This window comes from Bombus impatiens, unplaced genomic scaffold, assembly GCF_000188095.3.
Source record: "Bombus impatiens unplaced genomic scaffold, BIMP_2.2 scf_0264, whole genome shotgun sequence".
Classification (NCBI taxonomy): domain Eukaryota; kingdom Metazoa; phylum Arthropoda; class Insecta; order Hymenoptera; family Apidae; genus Bombus; species Bombus impatiens.
The window spans coordinates 881,388-894,273 of NT_176683.1; the positions used below are offsets into that span (position 1 = coordinate 881,388).

Sequence of the window (12,886 nt, forward strand, 5' to 3'; positions counted from 1 at the left end):
AAGTAATTACTTAAATTACATGATTAACAAGTAATAAATTTATTCATATACAATGGAAGAAGCAAAATACAAATAAAAAACTTTGATATTAGGGAAAAACTATTTTACTCTAGAGTAACATCTTTTTAAATTAGTTAATTTCAACTTTATATTTTTCACATATAAGAATTTATACACACCTCTATGTAAACACGTACTTAATATATATAAGTTAAAAATTTATATGAAAATAATAAACAATTGCATTTTAATTTCAATAACTTCTAAAACAATAAAAAAATTATACACCAATTTTTAAATGATTATAAATAAAGATAATGATAACCAATTAGAAAACACTTCAATATTCTGTTATCCAAGGATAACAGAATTTAAATTTAACCAAGTTTTATTAATTTAATGTTTTTTTGTCAAATATACTGTTTACTTATTTTAAAAATACATAATTTACATAAGACGGCAGTGTATTCCACATCAACATGAATATATCAAAATTTGTGCTGATGAAATATTTCTAAATTAATAATTCTTTATGAATTTAGTGCGAAATTAAAACAATTTGAAGAGTTGATTTCCAATAAACAATTCAGTCGGTATTTATAATTGATTAAGTCTAATAACTATGTACACAATAAATGAACTGGTTTTAGAAATCAATGAATAGCTGGATGGATATTCTTTGTACAAGAATTTTCTTACAATTTCAGCTTTTTAAACTGCTTAGAAGTTTTAGTGTACTTTGAACTCGAGATTTTAATGATCTGCAACTTTGTCCTAAACTATCTTGACCATATTTAATTATTATAGCACACAAATCTTCTTCGTCATTACTCAGTCCAGTATGTAACTGGTATTTTTCAAATTCTGTTAGTACCAAATCTAAATTTTGAATCCTCTCTTCAAGTACCATTACTATTTCCTTCCAACTCTATAACACAGTAAACAAACAAATGAAAACATTGCTTAAATTAGAGTAAACAGCTAATATCAATTCATTCGATTAACTTACATGATCATTATCATTTAATGAAATAGATGTTATTTGTTTATTACATTTTTTCTTATTCTTCTTTTGCGAAGTCTTAGGTTGTAATTGTGTTGCACGCAGAGTACATATGGCACTAATAATTGCGAGAGTTTCGCTACACGTTGACGCTCTCAGTAAAAAATGCTTGAAAGACATTGGAATTCTCTTCTCAGGGATATCTATTGTCTGGAGGCATGGTGAAACTCGCAACATCTGAATACATTCAAAATCAGGATAACGTGACTGAGCAAGCGATTCTGCAAGTCGGGCGATTGTCTTCAATTGTTCGGAGTAATGAGCTTCGCATAACCTTTCGACTGCATCCATAGGAACTAACATTTTACATGATCTATTCTTTCTCCCCTCTAATTCAAATTTTTGAAGAATCGAAGGAATTTGTTCATTATCCAGCTGTTTCAGTTCATTAGAAAATCGAATAAGAAGAGAGGAACTGTCAGGTGCTAGACATGCTGCTAAAATTTTTAATATTAAATCTCGCACTGCTAGTAATCTTAACATACATATGCGTGTTTCTTCTTGCATTCTAATATCCTCTCCGTTTTCCGTAAGTGGTTCCCATCCAGGAACAACCTGTTTAAATAAAGAATTGCATCAATTCTTTTAAATTTTAAGTTTTCTTTTTTAATATGTTATGGATATAGGATTACCTCCAAATCACGATTATCTCGTAAAGAATTCAATCGAACAGAATCCTCGATTAGTTGTATATCCATATTATCTAAAGCAGAAATTAAAGATGTGGAACTACTGCACCAACCTAATTCCAAAAGCATCTTATCTACAGTAGTCATAACAAAGTGAAAAGAATTTTCCAAACGTTCTTTTAACTCCACAAATTCTTGAATCTTTACAAAACTTCCGTATTTATAGGCAAACGTTAAATGATCTGCGCTCTAATCACATATTATAATTGAATTAGATAGAATTTTACTTATTAATTAAAAGAATTTTATAATATATAAATACATACATCTTTGTAATTTGCAATAAAAAATTTAGTAGTATGATCTAAAGTTATGGTAGCTAATGTAAGATGGCCAAGTGGAGCAAGTAATGGTGCATGTAAATAACCCAATGAATCTAACTGAATATGTTTAACATCCAACAATGTAAAAACATGATCAGCTGCACCTACTAGTCCTGCTTCCAAATAAATTCGTATTAGTAGAATTTTTATATAAAAATTAGCCGGACTTGATAATAAACCACGTTCTAATAATTCCATTGCCCTATAAATATATATTATTATTTTTATTAGATACTAAATTTTTTCCATAAATACTTTTTTTACTTAAAAATATAAAATAATTACCTATAAAGATACGCTGCGTCATTTGTATTGCACCATAATTCATGCAATAAGTGCGTTGCTAGAAGAATATAAGAATCTGCTGGACAAAAGTCTGTTGGTAATCTATCTTGGATTGGACATAATTCATTACCCTTCTTATATAATTTACATAATCGTTCTACCAATTGTTTTTGCTTATTTATATCAATATTTGGAGGATGATGAAAACCACAAATACGACGCAATTGTTCTAAATGAATGTGTCTCTGCAATTGCTTCAAATTAGTTGGGAATCCATCAGGTTTGACACCGACACTTTCTTCTATCTAAAAACATAACAGTATTCGGAATAAAATATCATACAAATGAATTGTTACTTTTATCTGAATGATACAGTTTGCTATCTTATTATTTACCTTTTGAATCAACTGTTGCTTGCCCATAGGTGTTAATAAATGTAAGTATAAACGTAAATCCCCAACTACACAACTTTTTTCTCCAAATTGTGAAAAATACTGATACATTAAGTCAATTGGTTCGGTAACATTTTCAATAATTTCACCATTCTGAGTAAGCTTTAATAATTCAAATTTTGCAAGGTAAGGAGCTCTACATGTTTTCTCTAATGTGGTTATGATCTTATTAAGGAAATTTAAACATTCTTCTGGCTTTTGAAATTTAAGAGCCGCAAGAAGATAGTCTTGGTAATATGCCCAATTGTCAACACTATTTATAATACACAAGTAGTATAAAACATTAGAACATTATTACTTAAAGTTCACATACACTATATTACACTCACTTTTCACTGATGAGTTGCTTATATGCATTAACTGCTTCAGAAAAACGTTCCAATCTTAATAAAAGTGCTGCTTTGTGTTGTGAAACAGACGAAAGATGTGTAGCTAATGGCCCTGATAAAACATTTAACATTTCTTCATTTTTACCTTGAAGTTCTAATATCATTAAGTAAAGTTGCACTTCTTGTTCTGCTTCCATTTTTCCTTCTTTGATTAATTTTAATACCTAATTTTTATTAAAATAATGTAAAAGCTACCAATAAAACAATTTATACTTTGTCTTACTAGAATAATTTTACATTAATCTACAAACCATTCTTTCCGCTAAAGGTAAAGTAACTCCTTTTGCTAACTTTTCATCTGAATGTAGAGCTTGCATAACTATGCTCATCACAGCCCAGAAGTAGTAAGGATTTTTTGGTTTTAGTTTATATAAGGCAAGTGCTGTTTGTTGCTGTTTTTTATAATCTCCAAGACGAACATAGGACATAAAGAGATGTGTTAATAATTCTTCATTGCCAGGATCTACTTTAACTGCAGCTTCGTACACTTCGCTAATTTTATCAGCTGTAAATAAATTCAATATCATGTTTAGTTCTTTCAATAATTTAATATATATATAGCAATTACAATTACCGGTATGTGTAAGAAATAATAGAGTACAACTTGGACTTACGTTGGTGTCTTTCTCTATAGCAAATGCTCATGACCTGTAGAGTACAGTCCTCACAGGGAATCTCAGAACGTACTTTATCCATAATAATTTGAGATTCATTTTCTTTACCAAGTCGTAATAAAGCCAAAGCTTTGAGTACCCTAGCACATTGATTGCTTGGCTGTTTCTTAAGCACTTTATCTGCTTCTTGAAGAGCTTTCTTATTATTTCCGTTATCCAACCAATCTGAAATCCACAGTGCAAAAATGTTACATAACCTCGTTACCGGTCAAGTACTGAAAGCACGTTCTCTTATGACTTAAGAAATATAAATATTTACTCATTAATAATAATATTAACAATATACTTGCCATATATCGGACGTAAACGGCGCTCATTAACAATATTGTCCGCACGGGTCTTAGACGCCATGATATTTTTTGCAGTAATTTTAAATCAACAAACCAAAGTTTTCCTTCGTCCATGACATGTTCGTGTCATAAGGCACATTTGCATTGATTTTTTTTTACATATTGTGACTCCTTACGACTTTAAAAAAGATCAAAATTTAAAAAATAGGTATATTTTTAGATTTCAGAGATTATAATAAAGAAATAAATATTTTCAAATTCATACAAAATGTTCTTTCTCATATCAATATTAAATAAAGAACTAGAAGCAAATAATTCAATGGAACTAATTGTTTTATTAATTGTTAGATTTTATTGTAAATAATTAATAATTAAAAAATGAATAAATAATTAATCCAACTTTTACTTTACAATATGATAATTATATAAAATGAAAAATTCAAGTTAAAATTCTCAAATACCATATAGAGAAAAACCACCTTTGGTATACTCAAAGATAGTAAACGTACATAATTTTATTTTGAGGACATACTCATTTTTATTTCAATTAATGACAAAAATTATCAAATTATAGTCGTCAAATCTAATATTAAAATAAAAATGATTAAAATATTATTATATATATACATAAAAGATAAAATTCGCGCCAGAAATATTCGTGTTGCGCTATTGCGTGAATTTGCTTTTGGTAAGATAATGTGAAATTGCTTTCACAGATTATATCTAGAAAAATTCTTAGAAATTAGGAAATAAAAAAGAGGAAAATTTAAACTGATTTATTGTACAATTATGTGTAAAATATATCGCTTATGTATGTATTATTATTGTTCTTCCCCAGATTACAGACTTCATAGAATTCATATATATCGTTTATTGTATATTGTATATTATTGTAGCACGATGCGTTTGTGAAGTTCTATAAACTATTATAAGTAATATATCATAGTATAAAATCGTAAATCGTGTAAGGTGGAATATATAGCCTGTTGAACGAAACGACGCAGTAAACGTAAACTCGAGTTTCAGTAATCGACAACCAATAGTTGCAACCGCACGTAAATTTATTTACGTTTACTGCCTTGTCTCGTTGAGCAGACTATGTATACTTTCAGTTTTATTTCATTGCGAATCTAATCTATATGTATATATAATTTATGATTGTACGTTCGCGCGTAAATTTTATAACTTTAGTTATAATTTACTCTTGTCACATGTCGATACCTGTGAACGCAAAATTTTTAAAATTTATCATTCTGTAAAAATAATCAATTAAACATCGATATGTGGTCATCAGATTTGGATAGCAGTATAAATCCTCGAGGTGGATTTTTGGAAAGTTTCAACAAAACAGACGGAACAAAAGAGCGTAAAAAACAAACTATTGTTCCTGCTATGATAGGAAATTTACTTTCTTTTTCTTCCACTGACGAACCAAAATTATGGGAGATCCCGGCTCGTATGTTTATGATTGTTGGATTAGTACGTAATGTTGAAGAGACAACAACAAAAATATCATATGATATTGAAGATGAAACAGGTTTAATTTAATTAATGTTTATTCCTTTTTCTAAGTTTCTTTCTTCTTAGTTTTTAGTTTTCTCTGTATTTATATATTTAGGTACTATCACTGCACTCAAATGGTTAGAAATGGATAAAAAGACATCAGATACTACAATGCAAATAAATACATATGTTCGCATAGTTGGTTTTCTTAGAGAACAAACTGATAAGCGACATATTTTAATTTTACGAATGTGGCCACTACAAACCTTGAATGAATTAATAAATCATATTCTTGAAGTTACTTATGTTACACTGAAAGCTAGAATGATGGCAAAAGATGTTACAACATTAGAGAAAGAGCAAGACAATAAAAATGATCTAAATGGAGAAGCTGCTTATTATGGAATGTCAGAAGCACAAACTTTAGTTTATAAAATTATTCATGCACAAAATGATACTGAATCTGGTATTGAAAGAGATAAAATTAAAGAAAAAGTACCAAACTCACTTTCAGGGCAAGTAGATGAAATTTTAGATTTTTTATCTTCTGAAGGCCATATATATACAACAAGTTCAGATGATTATTTTAAAACAACTTAAACAATTAATATAAGTTGAAATTTTTGTCTATTTATTACAAATATCAAGGTCTTTTGTTCAATTCGTAACATATCAAAAGGATAGATATACAACAGTAATAGTATATGTGCTATGTAAATGCATATCATTTTTTTTAAATTTTTCTATATATGCATCGATTTCAAAAAGCAGTATAAATTTTTTCATTTACTTTTACTCTTTGTAGGCTAATAAATGTTAATGTGAAAACTTCTTTTCATTAATGTATTATTTATAAGAACTTTTATTTTTAATATTCAATAAATTTCTTAACAATATACAGATTTTATGTACTTATTATAAAAACTGTAATGAATTATTTTTATTATATTTTACTGCAAAACTAATATTTTATAGTGTCTAAATATAGTAATACGTGGAAAATTGATAATCTCTTTTCTTTTTCATTTATTTTTACCAAAATAACTGATAAAGTATAACTCATCTAATTATAAAAATTTTATTTCACTATAAGAATTACATTTGCGCAAACTGTGAAAATTCTAACCTAAACATTAACCTTTTATTACTCAAAATCATCAGGTTTGACAACCTCAAATAGTAGAATGTGATCACTTGCAACGGTTTGTGCATTTTGTTTAATTCGTATAATATTAATTTAAAAGCAGAAGAGCAAAATGAGATACGCGCAACTTGTGATGGGACCAGCCGGTAGCGGAAAGGTATTCTCTTTCTCTTTTAATAAAAGAATTTAATAAAAGAGTTTTAATAAAACTTATGAATATAAAGTATAAGTATACAAAAACGATGCGATTGAAATGTGCAATTAAATTAAAATGAACGCATAATTACATTAATATAAGTATTAAACAATACACACATATTTTTTATTAAATATGTATTATATTACACATTAATATTAATAATTTTTTTATATAGTCCACTTATTGTTCTGCAATGCAACAACATGCAGCCAGTGAAAGACACGTAATAGAAGTAGTAAATTTAGATCCAGCAGCAGAATATTTTGATTATGAACCTTTAGTTGATATAAGAGAATTAATTCAGTTAGATGATGCTATGGAAGATGATGAATTACGATTTGGACCTAATGGTGGTCTTGTATTTTGTATGGAGTAAGTTTATGAAATAAATTTTACTTTCTGTATAAAGATTATAGTGAAGTTAAACATTTTACATTTACAGTAAAATTTTATTTGTAGGTATTTAATAGAAAACTCATCATGGTTAGAGGAAAAATTAGGTGATGTGGATGATGATTATATCATCTTTGATTGTCCAGGACAAATAGAGCTATATACACATATGACAGTCATTCGTCAATTAATAACAATATTGCAAAATCTCAATTTTCGCATATGTGGGGTATTTTTAATAGATAGTCAATTCATGGTTGATGGATCAAAGTTTTTGTCAGGTACAATGGCTGCACTTAGTGTGATGATTAATTTAGAATTACCACATATTAATATCCTTAGTAAAATGGATTTACTGTCAAAAAGTGCAAAAAAGCAACTAGACAAATATTTAGAACCTGATCCATACAGTTTATTATCAGACATGGAGAAAGATTCTTGGAATAAAAAATACAGAAACCTCACTGAAGCAATAGGAAGGCTTATAGAGGACTACAGTTTGGTGCGTTTTTATCCATTAAATATAAAAGACGAAGAAAGTATGGCAGATATTAAACTGACGATTGACAATATTATTCAATATGGAGAGGATGCTGATGTTAAGATTAGAGATTTTGATGAACCTATTAATGACGACGATAAAGATGTAAACTATGATGCAAATACATGATAATAGCTTTACTCAATAAAATATTTTTATGAAATATTCTTTTGAAATTTACTTTCGAATGCCAATGAAATACAAACAAAATAAAATAAAAAGAATTCGTTTAATTAATTTAATTACCGTTAGCTTACGAAAATATCTGTACACGGAAATGATGGAATATTAACACTATAAGGTTTCATCGTTCTAAATGTGCATTTATCGTATTAAATACAAACATTAGGCATCCAAATGCCAGTGTCGATCCGTGAGCAACAATAGCACTTCCTTCCCACCCTTCTTCTAAGTGATCTTTATTTTTTGTTTCAGACCTTGTCAAGTTACATTTACATAATACTCTTTTCTTCTCTATTTGTTTTTGAGTCAGAACCTTTTCTCTTATTATAGCCTTTACTGCTTCTGTTGTATCTTGTTCCTTAGTCAATAATTGGAATTTATCATCAGCTTCTTCTTTTATCTCTTCTACGACGCCTGTATAGTTACAAGAATATAGTACATTATCAACTACTGTTCCATATTCACTATAGTTTAATAATTCATAACGTTTGGTACTCTGTAAATAAAAGAATACAGATAGATAAAATAATACATCTCATAAGATATTTAATGAAAACAATACATATTAAAATCGTTATCCATTATTACCTCGTCGAAAAAAATAATAGCGTGTTTTGAAGATGTAAAGCTACAGTTACCATAATTAGATAAAACTAAATCACAATTTGGTCCACTTCCAATAGTAAGTGTTTTATGAACCATAAAAGTTGGTGGTTTAGGTTTGTGATTTAAAGAAAACAATGCCGCTCTGGCCCTTGTTTGGCAATTAATTATGTCATAATTTTCTCCATCTGGATCTAAAATTTGTTCTAATCGTTGTAATGCCAATGCTTCTAAAACTGGTCTTTCAAGTAACTGTATACCTTCTTTTACATCATAACCAAACTTCTCTGCATAATATTCAGTACTAATGTCATCATTACAACTACTTTCAGTTACATTTTCTTGTTCCACATTTTCCTCATATTTAATGCTACTTGTATCTTCTTGATTACTTTCACCCTTTATTTCATTGTTTTCTTCAATCTCCTTTTCTATTTCCATTGGTTCTTCCAATCTTTGCACTTTTGTATTTTCTTTTTCTACTTTAGGGAGTTTGTTATCATTATCTTCTACACCCTGCACTTTAATATTTTTACTCACTGGTCTTATGACAGCATCATGATAAAATTGTACAGGATCTAATTCTGGTGGATGTTCATAATGAAATTTTACAGAACAGGGTACCTTTACTCTTGTTCGACCTTCTAATTTTATCTTTGTTCGAAAAAGTGGATTTGCAGCACGCGCTTTACGTAAAAAATCTAATTTTACTGCATGTTGATCTATACGTTGATTGGCATATTTATCCCAAAGTTTAATACGTTCTGTCACTCTACACGAGGTTAATAAATTTTGATCTATGAAATGATTTGGATGATTAGGACACATCCATCTTCCAATTGGAAAAGCAGTGAGTGGTGGGTCTAAACAATCTTGATGAAAATATAATGGACAATAATCACATGCAATTAATGGTGCTTTTCTGCAGCTACGACCACATTCAAAGCACAAACGTGCTGGTAAAGGTACCATTAAATTATTATCTAAACAGTGACTTTTCCCTACTGAAAAAAAATCTTATAATTAATAATAAATTATGTAATAAATATCTATAAAAAATTAAATAATATATACCATTATTACTTCCACTTTGTTGTTTTCCTCTTCTACCTGAAACATAATCTACTTTATTACTACCAGGGAACATAATTGGTAATTGCAATTCTTTAGGCAATTCAAATTCTCTGGGGTTAACTAAAGATGCTGCCAAAGCTAACACTTCTAATGCAGATTTTTTTTTATTCTTTTCATTTCCTTTAGTATCTAATAGATTTCTTTTTGATGCACATCGGCAAGCATAGCACAACCATTCTCCATTAGGAATATCTGCTGGATCCACTGCTGGATAACTGCAAATGAGTATATATATAAAATTCAATTCATTTAAACAAAAAATTAGATTCAGTAAGCATTTTTATATTTAAAAATAATATTACTAAAGCCAGAAATATTGAATCTCATTTCTTTCATCTTGAAGTATCCAAACTCACTGGCATTGCAAATGATATGATGCAGGGCATTTGTCACAACATATAAGTTCTCCTCCATCTCGACAGGCATCACAGATATCATGATTGTGGCCACGTCCTCTTCTTTTAAAATACGGATGCTTTTTCTCTTCTTTGTCCTTTTTATTTTTTGCTGTTTTAGAATCTTCTGATACAGGTGGTGCTATAAGAGCTTGAATTTGCTAGCGACACAAAAATTAATTATATAAAAAAGAAATATTTAAAAAATTTAGATATGCATAAGAAAATTATTATGTATTTTTTTATTATTATGTAATTTTTCATAGATAAACGAATTATATTTCATTCTTACTTACTGGCATTAAACCACCGATCATTGGAAAACCATATTCTACAGTACCCATTTTGAAAGTAATTTTTAATTCTTAATGTTATAAATTTTTCTTGTTCAGCGTAGCATTTGTTTAACTATGAATTATATATTTACTCTCCCTTTTCATTTTTCATATCTAAGTTGGTTATGTATAAAACTTAGAAAAACAAAATATTAGATTTATACGCTTAATCCTTGCAAGATACTGTAGATTGTGCTGTCCCCTGTATAAGAATTCAAAATTTCAAAGCAAATTTATGTAAATTTCATGATATATTTATTACTTTATATTTCTTCCATACAAATATAAATATTTTATACATTCACATTCTTACATTATTATTCTTATATAATGATGCTTAAAATATGTAAAACTCAAGTATCTGTATTCTCTAATATATTTCTTACCGTGTACTGCTTATACTTTTTACTATATGCTTAAGAAATGTGTTTTTCTATATATGATTATATTCTTCTTATACTACATTCTTGTATAAACTATACTATATATATATACATACTTCTTATTTCAAATTAAGAGAGGAGAAATTTATGAACCAACAAAATATAAAATGTTTTTAAATATATTTTAATTTTGTTTGTAATAAAATAAAAATATTAATAAATGTTATAATATTATGATACCATATTAATAAAAAAACATTAACTCTTTTAAATAATTAAATAGTATAAGAAAAAAATTCATTGAAATTGTACACATAGATTAAGTAACACCGAACTTTGTTAATTATCTTAAAATAGACTTTTTATTATTTTAATTGAATTAAACCCAAATATCATAACATGTAAATATTATGAAAAATATTGTCTATTGTGTTATTGATTATGTAGTATAATTGAGCGAGGAGTTCACTGCCCAGCTTATATTCATTATTTGTGATTGTCAGGAAATATTTAAAGAATTTGAGGTTTAAACGAAAGATATACATACGTATACGTTTTACTTGCATTTGAATAAACAAAATTATTAAAATATTTATAAATTATATAAAATTTCAAAATGCTTCGAATACCTACTAACACCTTAATTAAAAGACAAATACATGGAAATGCAGAAATAGTAAAAAATTGTAAAGAAATCAGGAATCGCAATCCACGAAATTTAGAACGTTTAAGAATCGCAAGGAAACCTATGGGATATGCTCTTGATAAACGTGAACGTGGATATTGGCATAAGTAAGATAATTACCATAACATAATTTTTTCTATTATAACCTTAATAGTGTACTAAGTTTTAATACTGTATCTTTTTAACACTTGTGATCAAAATTTGGATAGGTTGGTTGTACATACCACTCAACGTCATGTTATAGCAGAAATATATCATTTTGAAAATGGTCCAGTTATCACAGTATCAAGTAAAGATTGGGGATTGAAAAAACAATTATATAGGTTTGTAGACACTATAAATAAATGAAATAGAAATGCATTGATTTGAAATTTGAAATTGCAACTAGCAAAAGAAACGATGACAAAGATTTCTAGATTTTTTCTAGACTTACATAGATTATTTGATCAACTTATGAAAAATTTTAAATAGTTAATAATTAAATACTTTTCAAAACTCAAAAACCAAATTAAAGTTATACAAATTATTTCAGCACAAATGACTGTATAGCATATAAGTTTGTGGGACGTATGCTTGCACAACGTTGCTTAGAAAGTGGTATATCTGAAATTTATTTGAATAAAACTTCTTTTGTTATTGGAAAGAAAGTACAATCACTCATCGATACACTGTTAGAAAGTGGAATTTGCTTACAAGAACCAGAGCAATATAAACACCCAAGACCTGGGACCATGAATTATCCAGAGAAGCCTTGGGAAACATATGAATAGTATTCAGTTATGTATAAATATTATATAAAAGTATATATATAGTACACAGCAATAAATATAAGTTGCATAAACTAACAGATTTTGAATTATGCATTTCGTCTATTATAAAGTAAGTAAAAATAATAATAATTTTCAAATTTTGATCTTTTAAATTTTATTACAGATCTTTCAAAGTTAGGAAAATATTTTAGGAAGGATATTCAAAAGCATGTTGTCTATTTTAGTATTATCTGTCTTTATTATTTAAGCATTTCTTTTAATTGGAATATGCAAATTTATACAGCATACATTATATAAAGATAGCAATAAATAATCATGTTAATATTAAATAAAATTTAATTTATGACAAATACAATAAATCTACTGTGCTCAATAATATTAAATATGTATAAGTGTGCAGGATTTATCATTACTACACTAGTAACTATAAACTAAATTAATACTACATATTAG

General features: G+C 27.7%; 5 protein-coding genes across 5 annotated transcripts; 3 read left to right on the forward strand and 2 right to left on the reverse strand.

Moving 5' to 3' along the window:
• Positions 1-74: 74 nt before the first annotated feature.
• Positions 75-4,318, reverse strand: LOC100747091 (N-alpha-acetyltransferase 25, NatB auxiliary subunit). The gene is made up of 10 exons (XM_003488840.4): positions 4,166-4,318; positions 3,816-4,040; positions 3,453-3,706; positions 3,142-3,365; positions 2,756-3,065; positions 2,361-2,665; positions 2,019-2,277; positions 1,696-1,941; positions 1,010-1,618; positions 75-928 (listed from the first exon to the last, which is right to left on the reverse strand). Exons 1-10 carry the CDS (start codon positions 4,224-4,226, stop codon positions 704-706), a joined length of 2,718 nt encoding a protein of 905 aa, XP_003488888.1. The 5' UTR covers positions 4,227-4,318; the 3' UTR covers positions 75-703.
• An 871-nt stretch (positions 4,319-5,189) lies between these two features.
• LOC100747206 (replication protein A 32 kDa subunit-like) lies at positions 5,190-6,468 on the forward strand. Its single transcript, XM_003488841.4, has 2 exons — positions 5,190-5,702; positions 5,784-6,468. Exons 1-2 carry the CDS (start codon positions 5,447-5,449, stop codon positions 6,266-6,268), a joined length of 741 nt encoding a protein of 246 aa, XP_003488889.1. The 5' UTR covers positions 5,190-5,446; the 3' UTR covers positions 6,269-6,468.
• Positions 6,469-6,575: 107 nt separating this feature from the next.
• On the forward strand, positions 6,576-8,110 carry LOC100747446 (GPN-loop GTPase 3). The gene is made up of 3 exons (XM_003488843.4): positions 6,576-6,969; positions 7,187-7,383; positions 7,471-8,110. Exons 1-3 carry the CDS (start codon positions 6,925-6,927, stop codon positions 8,072-8,074), a joined length of 846 nt encoding a protein of 281 aa, XP_003488891.1. The 5' UTR covers positions 6,576-6,924; the 3' UTR covers positions 8,075-8,110.
• A 62-nt stretch (positions 8,111-8,172) lies between these two features.
• Positions 8,173-11,106, reverse strand: LOC100747325 (PHD finger protein 12). The gene is made up of 6 exons (XM_012384626.3): positions 10,982-11,106; positions 10,557-10,797; positions 10,222-10,421; positions 9,806-10,080; positions 8,717-9,735; positions 8,173-8,624 (listed from the first exon to the last, which is right to left on the reverse strand). Exons 2-6 carry the CDS (start codon positions 10,602-10,604, stop codon positions 8,250-8,252), a joined length of 1,917 nt encoding a protein of 638 aa, XP_012240049.1. The 5' UTR covers positions 10,605-10,797; positions 10,982-11,106; the 3' UTR covers positions 8,173-8,249.
• Positions 11,107-11,379: 273 nt separating this feature from the next.
• Positions 11,380-12,510, forward strand: LOC100747324 (39S ribosomal protein L18, mitochondrial). Its single transcript, XM_003488760.4, has 3 exons — positions 11,380-11,770; positions 11,873-11,986; positions 12,196-12,510. Exons 1-3 carry the CDS (start codon positions 11,595-11,597, stop codon positions 12,431-12,433), a joined length of 528 nt encoding a protein of 175 aa, XP_003488808.1. The 5' UTR covers positions 11,380-11,594; the 3' UTR covers positions 12,434-12,510.
• Positions 12,511-12,886: the final 376 nt, after the last annotated feature.